The sequence below is a fragment of the Columba livia genome, chromosome 2 (assembly GCF_036013475.1).
Source record: "Columba livia isolate bColLiv1 breed racing homer chromosome 2, bColLiv1.pat.W.v2, whole genome shotgun sequence".
Lineage (NCBI taxonomy): Eukaryota > Metazoa > Chordata > Aves > Columbiformes > Columbidae > Columba > Columba livia.
Genome location: NC_088603.1, coordinates 65,702,335 through 65,714,402, shown reverse-complemented (window position 1 = coordinate 65,714,402; position 12,068 = coordinate 65,702,335). Strand labels below are relative to the sequence as shown.

The window sequence follows — 12,068 nt, the reverse complement described above, 5'->3', positions numbered from 1 at the left end:
TGGCTTTTCTGAATCATCCTGATTTAATTCTGCTTTTTCCTTCAGCTTGTTCTTCATTTTCTTTCATTGAACTGTCCATAGTTTGCTTTTGCTACATTTGGTTGTTCAGTTGTCTAAACCTGGAAAGGCTATTAATGATAGCTGTGCTTCTATAGTCACTAATAGTGTGTTCTTCTGGCTACGTGTTATGTTACAGTGTTTATTTATGTATTTTTGCTTAGTGATAAGTAACATTAGTGCTCTTGAAATATCTGTTTCTATTATATATCTGGTTCATTTTTTGATAAATCACTTTTTTTCTTTCATTACGTCTTTCACGTGTGTCTAAGTCTTGTATATTGCTGTTCCATGCTTTTGTAGCTTATCAGTCAGATTTGAGGAACATGGTTTCCCGTATAGAGATTAAAAGAAATTGCTTGGGACTTTTTAGTGTTCAATGCTTGTTTTATGAAAGTTTCATTAATTAAAGGGAAAACAATATGTGCAAAAGGAAGTGTTGATGTTTTATGGGATGTTTGTACAGCACCTAATACAACTCCTGATTGGGACTGATAAAGAATACATAAAATACAAATAATAACATAGGGAGTAATTTTACATTTTATTATGGAAGAAATACTTTCCATTATTAAAATGTCTTTTCCCTAAAAATTTTACTTGTGGCATGTTTGACAAAGATAATATCCTACTGTTTGCCCAGGTAAACACAAGACTTGGTGCTTGTGACTAACTTTAATAACAGTGATTTTAATTATAGTAAATTTAAAACCAGTCTTGAGTCACTAAATATTGTGTTGTACTTTAGGAGCTGAAGGTCAGAGTCCTGGTGTAATGTTCCATTAACTCAAATAGTTATCAAACTTATTTTCTCTTCATTAAGCTCTTTGTTATTAAAAGAGTTTGCTAATAAAGCCCCATTGCGAGAGCTACACTGGCAGGCGTCCTGGTGGACCTACAGCTCATGCCTGTGGAGGCTTTGGTGATGCAGTTTAAGTTCATTGAACAAAGTGTTCTGAGCTGACCAAAGGGATCTTTGCCAGAAAAACAGTCAAGATGAGGGTTTCTGTTGGTGTAACTTTGTTTCTTAGAAATATGGTTAGGGTTTTTTTCCTAACAAATACTTATGTCTTAAAAATGTAGGAGTGTACACCAAGCCTGGCTGCTTGGTTGTTTACAGTACCTCCCAGATATTTTCATTTAACCTCTTTCTTAAGTAGTAGTCTCACACTCCTATCTGTCCCGGAGGATTTATGTTTAGTTACTGCCATTTTGCATACAGGGATACCAAGATTTACAGAGGTCACAGGCCCAGTGATCCTTAATTACTTCATTTCAGTATCTTGAGGTGCTCATCACCTTTGAAAAGCTTGCAGTTTTGTGTGGATGAGCTTCAAGTAAATGTGATTAAATAAATCCCCGTGATTCTGTTTTTCATTGTTTAATTGGGAAACGGCTTCACTTTTCTGTTTTAACTGCTTCTCTATTTTTAGAGCCTTTTTATTCCACTCATACTTCCAGAAAAAAATGTTGCTAATGTACATTGGGCTCTTTCTTTACCTTGGGCTCTTTCTTTTGTAACTTGCATGACCTAGGAACATCTGTTATATAGTATCCTTTTTTGTAAAGTTCTTATGGGACTGTCTAGGTATCATGATTGTGCAAGTTCAGGGAAGGGTGGCATTACTTGCTGACCCAGGAAACACACTCATGTGTTTCCACAGGCATTCATTTTTAATCATGCATCTCTGCTGCAAAGGACCTGCACAAAGTAAGGACTTGTTCAAACAGAAACAAGGGCATAATTTCTATCCTGAAGCATTTACAGACTCAAAAACATTTTTTAAAAAAAAGTGTCATGGGATAGTTATGAAAATAGGAATCTTTACAGCAACCTATTAGAACTGTGTAGTGCAAGTGCCCTTGGGAGCTGTTTGGGTCTGGATTCAGATGTTGCAACTCAGGCCCAACTTTTTCATGAGTCAAAAAATACGTCTCACAGAATCAGCTGGAGTCAAAACGGCCCGAGCTAACACTGCAAAGCTCTTGAAGAATGGAAGCTGGAGATACTACTGGTCAAGTGTGTTGGGGGCTACAGTTTGTGCTGGTGACTAAAATTTTAAAGTTTTAGGATTTTCTCTGATGTTTATCAACAATCTGATTTCTGTGTGGAAGCTGGAGACACAGATGTCCTTTGTAGTATTTAGTAACTATGTCTTTATCTTTATTTGAAAGGTTCTTGTGCCAAAGGATCCTCTGTTAATGGGTAAGATGGTAGAAGTGAATATTTATGAAGCTGGGAAACATTTTATGAAAGGGCAACCAGTGTCAGATGCCAGAGTTTACACTGCATCCATCACCAGACCGTTAGCAAAAGGAGAAGTTTCTGGTTTAACAGAGGTGAGCAAAATACATTTTCTGCTTTACTACGCTGGTAAAACAGCAGCTGTTCAAGCATAATGATTCCATGCTATGTATGTGTTAGCATTTTATAGTCCCCTTTTATGTATGCATGAAGCTTTAATCTTTCCTGACTTACTGAAATCTGAATTTAAAATATGTTTTTGCTGCTGCCTATAGCTTTGCTTTAATGACTGTAAAGGCAATAATACGCTTGTTTCTTGTTCCAGGGTGCAAGATGAGGAAATTACTTATTAGAATTGAAAAAGATTTAACACCAGTATTTATATAATTCAGTGTATTTCAGTTCTAGTTTAGTGGAAGGATGAATCTGTTTATTTTGCTCTACAAAAAAAATGTGTATTGATTACATGTCTGTTGAAACACATCAACACCGAGTTCAGAAATTCAAAATTAATTGATGAGTAGAGGAAAAGGGTATTTACAATATATTTTGGAAAAAGGTCAACATCTGATTTAGTCATGTGAAGACTTTTTCAAAGAGATGTGATCCTTATTTTACACCTCAGTAGAAATGGCTGTTAGCCAAAGATTCTCATACATTTCATGGAGCTCTAGTTGTAAAACTGATGGAGTGTGAAATGAAAATGTGTATCACATTTCTAAGCATCATTTGATGTCCTTTCTTCAGCACTGTTGTTAGGATCCCCAAAAGTATGTACCAATAACTTAACACATGGAAGGAGGATAATTGGCGGTTTATCAGCCACCTTCCTGCTTTTACAGTAAATTGATGACAAGTATTAAAGAATATATGCATCCTTGTTAAAGTTCTAAGTAGTCATTCTTAAAAGAAATAATCAATGCATACCTTATGTGACTAGTGTTAAGCTAAGCCACTTGTTCTCTTGAATAAATCTGGTTATGATAACACAGAGCAACAATAGTGCACCTACTGTAATGTGTTTGGCAGATCATGAAACATAAGCACAAACACATTACTAAACTCGCTTTTGAATACTGTCTCTGTGTATGTGTATATTTGCCTGATAAGGGTCTGTAAGACAAAAAAACAGCCAAAACCTTCAAACTGTCTGATTGGACTGTATAGCTATTTAAACACAGCTGATTTTTTCATCAGACTTTTTTTAATAATCTTCTGGAAGAGAACCAAGTGTGTCATTAAGCTGAGTATGCGCCACCAGAAGCTTGTAGCATGGGAACAAGCAAGCAGACTGTTGACTGAAATTTTGTATGCTAAAAATGAGAGATAATATTGTTAAATTCAAGGATACTGATAGTTTCCATAGGAACTCATTGAGATGTGCAGATCTGCACCTAAACAGCTACAACAAGCGAATGATAAGGAAAATTGCTTTTTCTGACTTTTGTGGCTGGCAGTGCTCCTGCAAGGGAGTATCTCATTTATGTTTGGCCCACTTAACATGCTAGGAACTTCTGCTCTCTGGAAAAAACTAGATCTCAATACATCAGTAAATGGGACATCTTTTGTATGGGGAAGCTACAGCTGAAAGCTTTTTGTCATGCCTGGCCAATGTGTAATATATAGAACATGAAATGAAATTGTTAGGGGGAAGTTCCTCCTGATAAATCAAATGTAAGTGGCAAATCAGGACCTTTCTGTAGGTTCCAAGGAAAAAAAAAAGTCAGTTTGTCATGAAAGTCACCGTTGGTTTTTAGCTGGGTAAAAAATTGTCTTTATGTTGTTTTGTGTGGTCGGACTACTGGGAAATGTTTCCTGCTAAATCTGTTCAAGACATGTAATTGTGATCAAAGATGCTTATGAGCAAGACAAAAGGGGCAACATATATCATGTGTGCCTTTATATAGCTTGTTATGTGCACAGATGACAGGTCGAAGAAAGAAGGAGACAACTTGGAACATACACATTCAGATACTTCCTCAAAAGTAACCAAAGATCTGAGGTGTTCAACAAGATGCCAAAGGTCTCTGCCAGATTTTCAGAAGGGCAGCATGCAGATTAAAACCTGGGATAACTTTTATGTGAAGTCAAGCTATCAAACTATATAATGCGGAGAATTAAGAGTTACCTAAAATAGGTTATAAAAGCAAAAACCAAAAACACATGTGGCCCTTTGACCTTCTCCTTCCTACTTTGCACAAAAATGAGCAAGAATTCGTGCCTGTTTTACTTTCCCAGGCTCTAAAGGAAGGGTAGTCAGCTGCCAGGTGGCTCTTTTAAGACCAGGCACGTTTCTGTCGCTCAATGTGGCTGTCCTGTGGGCAGAAGCTCTTTTTAGGCACCAACCAACATCCTGTAGCTGATGTATCTGAAGTGCCCAGGAGGTTTCTACTGGACCTCTCGTCTCACCCTGTCTGGTATGGCTTCCTCTGACTGTTTTGTGTTTGCTGGTCCAGCATGAGAGCTAGTGCAGAGAAGCACGGGAATTTAAATGTAGATTGAGGTAATCTAGATCAAAAGAACAGGATAATGGGCTGTACTGCAGTAAAACATTTATATGCTTCAGTTCATTCTCATTCAACAAAGCACTTTGCTCTTTCCTAATGACTGCGTACATTCCTGGGGCTGCAGCGCACATGTTAGAGTTCAGCATTTACTATGATGAAGAGGGAGAGATTGCTGAGTCAGGGCTGTAGGTTGTAGACAGTCTGCAGCAGTTAAGATGCTGGTTTTGTAGTGTATCCTAGGCATTACTTGCTGTTATTAACAGAATTTTCATTAGCCTGTGCAGGACATGATAAAAGATGTTTCAAAATACATCACAGCTGTACTTCTCTCTAATGAGGAATGCTCACAGAAAGTGAAAGCTTTAAAAACTGCAGTTTTTTAAGGAAATTATTCATGTGGTTAAAAAAAAAATAAAAGTGTTATAAAATTTGAAAGCACCATAATGTGAGGATGCCAAATCAAGCCACAAACCCATTCTGAGAAGAAACTTCTATAAATGCTGTGCTAAGGAACAACTCCAAAGGATCAGAGCTTACTGCAGTCGTGTGCTTTTTCTCATCTGCTGCATGTCCCTCAGTTTTTCCTTACAAGCTCAGAGGAAGCACCACAAGCAGCACGCGGTGTGTCCGAAGGAATCGTTGTAGGCCTGTTTTTTTCTTACCCTTTTGACTGCATGATTGGGGTGACAAATTGTCCAAAGAAATACAAGAAGTAGATCACTGAGTAGAATCAACAGATCTGTTCAGAAAAGGGGGAATGCAGAATGTCACACAAAGGACAATTTGCAGACTTCATAAAATATTTTTGTATTGTATATCTGCGCCAAATAAAAAGCAGACAAATATAGATAGAATTAATTCAGGATATTTGTAGGATATCTTTTTATCATGCTTTTGCAATATATGAAAAACACACCTAATATCCATTAATCTATAAATGATGTGGAATTTCTTAACAGTTATTGTATTTTCTAAGAAGCTGTGACTAAGTCTAGAATAAGGTGACATTCAGTGACATTAGGCTGTGTGAGAGAGGTTGGGACAGGAAGGACAGAGGAATGTTGGAGCTAGTGGCTCAGGTTAAAAGCTGTCAAATGGATCAGACTTCTTGATTGTAGTGGTCATATTAGGTATTAAAATGCACAGGTGTTTGCCAGGAGTTTTTTTTTCTCTATGAGCCACTCAAAAGTGAATGCTGTCTCCAAGTTGCATGATTTTACAGGAGGGCTATTTTGGGGGTCAAATGCATTTGGTAATTTCAATTAACTAGGAAATTTAAATTACTATAGATTTATATGGGTTTTAAGTGTGCAGTTGGTGATTCAATAATATAAAATGTTAAGAAGATATATAGCAGAGGATATATAGGTGAAAGCTGAAATCAATATAGCATGAACACAAGCATAAAAGCATTTTTTTATTTGGTTCTAACAAATCTAACATAGGATATATGTCGACTGGGCATTAAAAGGTGTTGACAGTAGCATTAAAAATGGTCACTCAGACAAGAGCATATAATGAGTTACTAACTACGATTACACATAACAGTGAATAAATATTTCAAACCTGTGATCAAGAATTAGTTCTACTAAGTTTCACAGGAAAAGAAAAAAAACAAGATCTAAATGCTGCAGATGTTTTATCCTTTCACTCAGGTAGGCTTAGAGTTGACAAAGCATTAAGGATGTGCTTCAGCATTTTGAGATTCAGGAAAGCAATTTAACATGTCTACTTATGTTCTTAAGTGCTCTGGTAAACTAGACTTTGAGGTTTTGGAGGTGAGTTTGCAATGCACATGCTTCTGAGTACATTGTCATGGATAATAAAGATTTTTGAAAAGTCAACAGTGTGTGTCAATGGTCTGAACGTCATTAAATTTGAAAACAATATTTTCATCTTTTTATTAAGTTTATTTAGCCATGTTTAGGGATCTTGACAGTTTCTTAGCAGCACAAAGCAAGATACCTAATGAGTATATCCTGTTTACACACAAAGGTTTGTCTAAACCTAAGCATTAAAAAAAAAAAATCTGCAAGAATATGATCTCTTGTTAGAAACGGAAATAGAATATGTTATGCTTCTGTACTCCAAAAATAATTTTAGTTGTTTGCATATGTTCTGTGACTAAAGGAAAAAATATTGCAAGATGAGAAATATATGAAGAAGAGACCAAAGGACTGAAGGATAAAAATAAAAGGCTGGCTACCTGCCAGAATCGTAATGCATTGCCAGAATAAAAGCTGTGTAAATCTGAGGGCCTTTGGTGGGAAATTTTAATCAGATGGAAAGTTAAGGCAAGAAAAGAATAATTTTAACCGGATACTAATAATGTAGTCATGATGATTTTATGTTCATAATTCCTGTTCATGTAATGCGTCTAAGACTAACTTACTGTTCAAACAAATTTCAGTTGTCTGTTTTCCATTGTTTCATGTGATAACATTCTCCTTGTCTAACACTTGCCCTGCAAATGACTCCTGGTGCCAGTCCCCATTTGCAACATCTCTTTTTTTGAGTCTGGGATCTTGGTGCACATCTCTGTGGTTCCCAGGCTGTAATAACATCCACGGTTGGCCTATTAAGCTCACAGTTATTCAAGTCATTGGGATCTTCAGAAGAAATTAGGAGTGACCCACTGATGTTCAGCTAGCAAGCAATCGCTTGGTCAGTCTGCTTGTTCCTTTTTCTCTCCATCCTGCCTTCATCTTTTTGCATTAGGTTATTGTAGCACTGCCGTTCTGGATACTGCTGAAGAAGCTTGATGTTCCTGGTCACCCAGTAAGCCACAAGAATTTTCTAGTTACATTAGCAGAAGATGACCTCTAAACATTACCTAGCCTTTTTCTCTGACATTAGGAAACAGGAAAGATGCATGCATCAAACACTTCTTTATAGCCTGCCAGAAAGAGGAGTCAACAAAGTGTAGCTTAAAGGGAACTCTCTGATCTCAGGTAGAAAGGGTGCTTCACTTGCAGGCAAATAAAATGGAGAAAGGGGAAGAAAGTATCTCGTGCTGGAACAGAAATGAAAGAAATCACAGCAGAATTGAGATGTCTGCGTTGGAAACTTCCTTCAAGGACTTGGAAGGAAATGTGGAAGATGTGCATAAAACTGAAGTAATTATTAAGCACACTTTTTACATACGTTGGAGTTTCAAAGTGGTGGAAAACTTGGTTCCTGATCCAGGAACTAGAGATTAGAGATTTAGGAAAAAAAGAGAATAGGGAAGCAAATTTTGGTCCAAAAAAATGGCACAGAGATCTGTAGAGAGGAATCTTTCATAAAATTAAAGAAATAGAAACTATAGAAAGTGTGATAAATGCTAATGAAACATCAGAATTTCCAAAGAAGAAAGATAAAATACACGTTTTTACCTCTCTTGGAAAGCTACTTTGCAAAGAGATCTTTACATCATGATGTCTAAGAAGAGGCGGTTTGAGAAATATTGGGAAAGTTTCTGTTTAAGATAAACATACTGAAAAAAAAAAAAGGCATTTTCAATGTGAAAAGGTTTTCAGATAAAATAAAAATATAGTGCAGTGTGTGGTGCTCTTGCATTCTTAGGAACATAATCTTTTGTTAGCTCAGTTGCTCCATCTCAATCTCTTTCTGAAACAGTTGATTGGAATACAAGGCATACAAATAGTTACTGCTTTTGCCTGTATTAGTCTGTTTAATTTAGTGTGTTACTCATCTTCCCTGCTGATTTTAGATAGAGGTCATAAAAATGGTGTTAAATCCTTCTTAATTAATATTTTTTCTTATGTTTTCTTCAGTTATTTTACTAAGGTCACTATAAAGTTAATGTAGGAAAAGAGAAATTTCCTCTCTAAAAGCGGAGCTCAATGCCACCTATGGATTTTTTTTTTTAAACTTAAAAGTCCCTGAAAAGATGACAAAAATTTGTGACGTGCTGTTCCTTAGATGTTGATTTTCATGATCTACACATTATCCACACAACATGTTGGCTTTGTTTATTTAGGGATTTGAGTTTATTTGATTTTTTTTCTTCTGCTTGAATGCCCAGCGTTTCTCAGCTTAGAATCTAAAATTTGGAATGGATTCTTTCTTACAGGCAGAATAGATTTTTGGTGCTGGGTTTAGATAAGCAGTGCATTGGACCACCTGTAGTGGCTGGGGAATTCTAATCAATGCTGTTCTTTAGGAACATGCTTAGCAAATATCTGTGAGAAATGCCTGAGATGTAGGTCAGCTGCCTTTGGTCATGGGTATGGGCTACGTGACCTCTTAAGTCTGTTTCCAGCCTTATCTTCTGTAATTCTATGAACATTTTAATTTAACCAGCAATCATTTGATGATTAGCAAACTGGAATAGAAGGTAGTTCATTGATCCACAACATTTTTCTGCACTATGTGAAGGGTTAAAAAACACAGAGGTGATTTGAGGCAGCAAGACCAAGAGCCAGCATAAGACATTCACCGAGTAGTTTTATCCTGAGGTCTTTAATTTAATGGGCATGTTGTCTTTCTGCTCGTCCCTCGGCAGGGCTGAATTTCGATTATAATGATTGAAGCTCAGCTGAACCAACACATATTACGTAGCCTCTTTTCAAACAAATGCTTTCTTGAGTCCATTTCAGGTGAAAAGATCTGAAGTTTAGTTTATTTACTTTTCATTTCCTCAACAGACAGTGTTATCTGGCTGAGTGTCACTGTCTGATTACTTTTAATTGCATAATTATGTTAATCCTGCGCAGTGCATGCAATAAATGAAAATAGTAATGACTAGTATGATTCAACTGTAAGTCATTTTCTGGAGAATGAGGGAAGATAAACAGAAATTTTCTACTCCTCCTGCCTCCAGAAGCAAAACTCCAAGTGCTAAAATAGTTCTGCCATTTTTGTGTATCATTTCTAGTACTTGGGCTGCTGATGCTGCACTGCAGGGTGAGTGAGTGGGTTCTGTTCTCTCTTGACACAGGGACAAATTGGAAGTTTTTTTAATTTAGTTTATTTAAAAATATTTTTTCTTTCCGAACAGAGCTTTATCAAACAGACTCTTTGTAAAAGGCATTTGAGTTTAGTAATGCTCTATTATTTAACATACCGGGTTATAAATTCTCTAAGCTTTAACTGACTTTCTGGAAAAATCAAAAAAGACAGCAGCCACAATTTTTCTCAGTTTTTCTGTTGCTTTGGAGGTCATCAGTTTCTAACTCATGCCAACAAAAGTCATTGTAGGTTTGACTTTTATACCTCTCCAGTAAAGTTTAACACAAAAGGTATGTGAAGGATATTAAGCCAATGGATACGTTGTATCTTTGCGTGTAGTATTTAATTATCCATTTTCTTTTTATTACTACTCTTTAGATCAGAAAAAAGCTCAGGTGTGCAGAATTGGTCTCTCCATTCCTTCCCTCTCTCTCCTTTCCCTGCAAGCACACACACGGTCAGAGGCGTGAGATATTTATGTATTTTCGTACAGATACTTTGTCTATCAAAGCTCTAATCGTAATAGTCTTTCTACATGAATATTTAAATGAGATAGCATGAAAAAGGCACATGAAGCTCATGAGAGGAAATAGAGGTTTAGAAGAGTGGTTTAGCTTTCCTCATCACCAAATGAAAGGTCAGTGGGAGATTTGATTTTATGCATGCAGGGTATTGGAATGTTGAACTTTCACCTCTTAGAAATACATTTTTTGCCAAAACCATTGAAATAAGAGGGCTTGTTTGCTTTGGGATTGTTTTGAGGGCAAATGAATATTACGCTCGTGAAATTCAACTTTTTTAACCTAAAACTGTTTAAAAAGTGTATCTCATTTCAAAGAAATTAGCAAGCCACGTTAAAGGCAAATTAGGGTGTTCTGTATCCTTTAATGTTATTACATGTTCAAAAATTTTATTAGATTCTCAGTAGATTGATGGTTTTGTAATAGTCTAAAAGTCATCCTTTGTGATGTTGTTGATTCTTTTTATGATTATGAGAATGTACTAAGACATTACAAAAATATTTTTATTATGACAAATCTATTAAAACAATGTTGAACTGATCCAGCAATATTAAAATTAATTGTGAGTTGTAGACTACAGAGATCCATTCATAATCATAGTTTCCCACTCAGGATATGGTGATTTATGTTTGTGTTTTTAATATGCTTGTCAGTAACATAAGATCAGAGATTTTTTTTCTGGCGTCAAGGGTAATAAGATAAAGGAGAAAAGGCTTTTCAGTAGGAGAAAGAAACTAATTTTTTATGCTTTTATCAGTATTAAATTATATTTTGTGTATCGGAATGTTTGCATATAAAAATTCAAAGGCAGATTTACAATGGTTATTACCTTTAACTGAAATTAAATTACGGTTGAGTAATAAGGATGACGTTCTATTTGATGGCAATGCTGGAGAAAATGGATAAATATTCAAATGTTATACTTCAGTGGAGTGGTTGTGAAATTCAGAGCCTTCAATTTAGTCCTAACTACACCAGAATAACAAAGAATTTACTGTGACCCTGTTGAATACATTACAGTGACTGTAACCTTAAAGACAGTCCACAGAAAGTTGTAGTATCTAAGCAAGCTTGGTAAACTAGTGCTTCTGCAAAGGCTGCATACAATAACTTTGTGTTTATACAGACTGTTCCATATGAGGTTTAACATTCACTCTAGATCCTTTGTCATGTAATCAGATCAAAGTCTTGATTGTGCCATTAGCCATTAAAGCATGTTGTTGCAGATTTACTGGACCAGAAAACAACAGAAATAAACCCTTGCCCTCCTACAATCTGTCCCCCAATCTAAGTTTTTTTTTTTTAAAAAAGGAGTTCTCAAACTACAAGAGGAATAATCACTTCAAAAGTTTGCGTTCTACCCCTAAGAAACTCATTGCCTATTACGCTGAATGTTTTCATGAGACCTGACTCTTAAATTTCTTTAACTTTAGGTTCAGTTCTGATTTATAACAAGTTCCAAGGCAAGCTGTTCCTGTGGGCTTTATCAAAGACCATTGAGGAAAGGAAACATTTAGAAAAGTAACTAATTGTTTAGGGACTTCATTAAAGCTGTTCAAAGGCAGCTTTACCTGTGGTTAGTGTACAATACACCAATCTTGATAACCTTCCCCTGACTACTTCCCATTGTGTATTTAAATGACTTGAAGGATTCCCCCACCTCTACTTTATTATTTCAGATGTCAGAACCCTGCCCAAAGATGAAGAAAGATTTTCCACTGACTTATTCCAGCGCTAAGCTAAGGCACTCATGCTAGCTAAAATCCAAAAAGTATGACTGAATCT

The 12,068-nt window shown here is 36.1% G+C and overlaps 1 protein-coding gene across 4 annotated transcripts in view; it reads left to right on the top strand.

Annotated features, from left to right (window-relative positions):
- CDKAL1 (CDK5 regulatory subunit associated protein 1 like 1) overlaps nt 1–12,068 on the top strand; it is a 416,136-nt gene that overhangs the window by 389,011 nt on the left and 15,057 nt on the right. For all 4 annotated transcript variants that reach the window (XM_065055192.1, XM_065055194.1, XM_065055191.1 and 1 more), the window contains one exon: nt 2,233–2,397. In XM_065055192.1, coding sequence (XP_064911264.1) covers nt 2,233–2,397 — 165 coding nt within the window. The remainder of the gene's footprint in view (nt 1–2,232; nt 2,398–12,068) is intronic.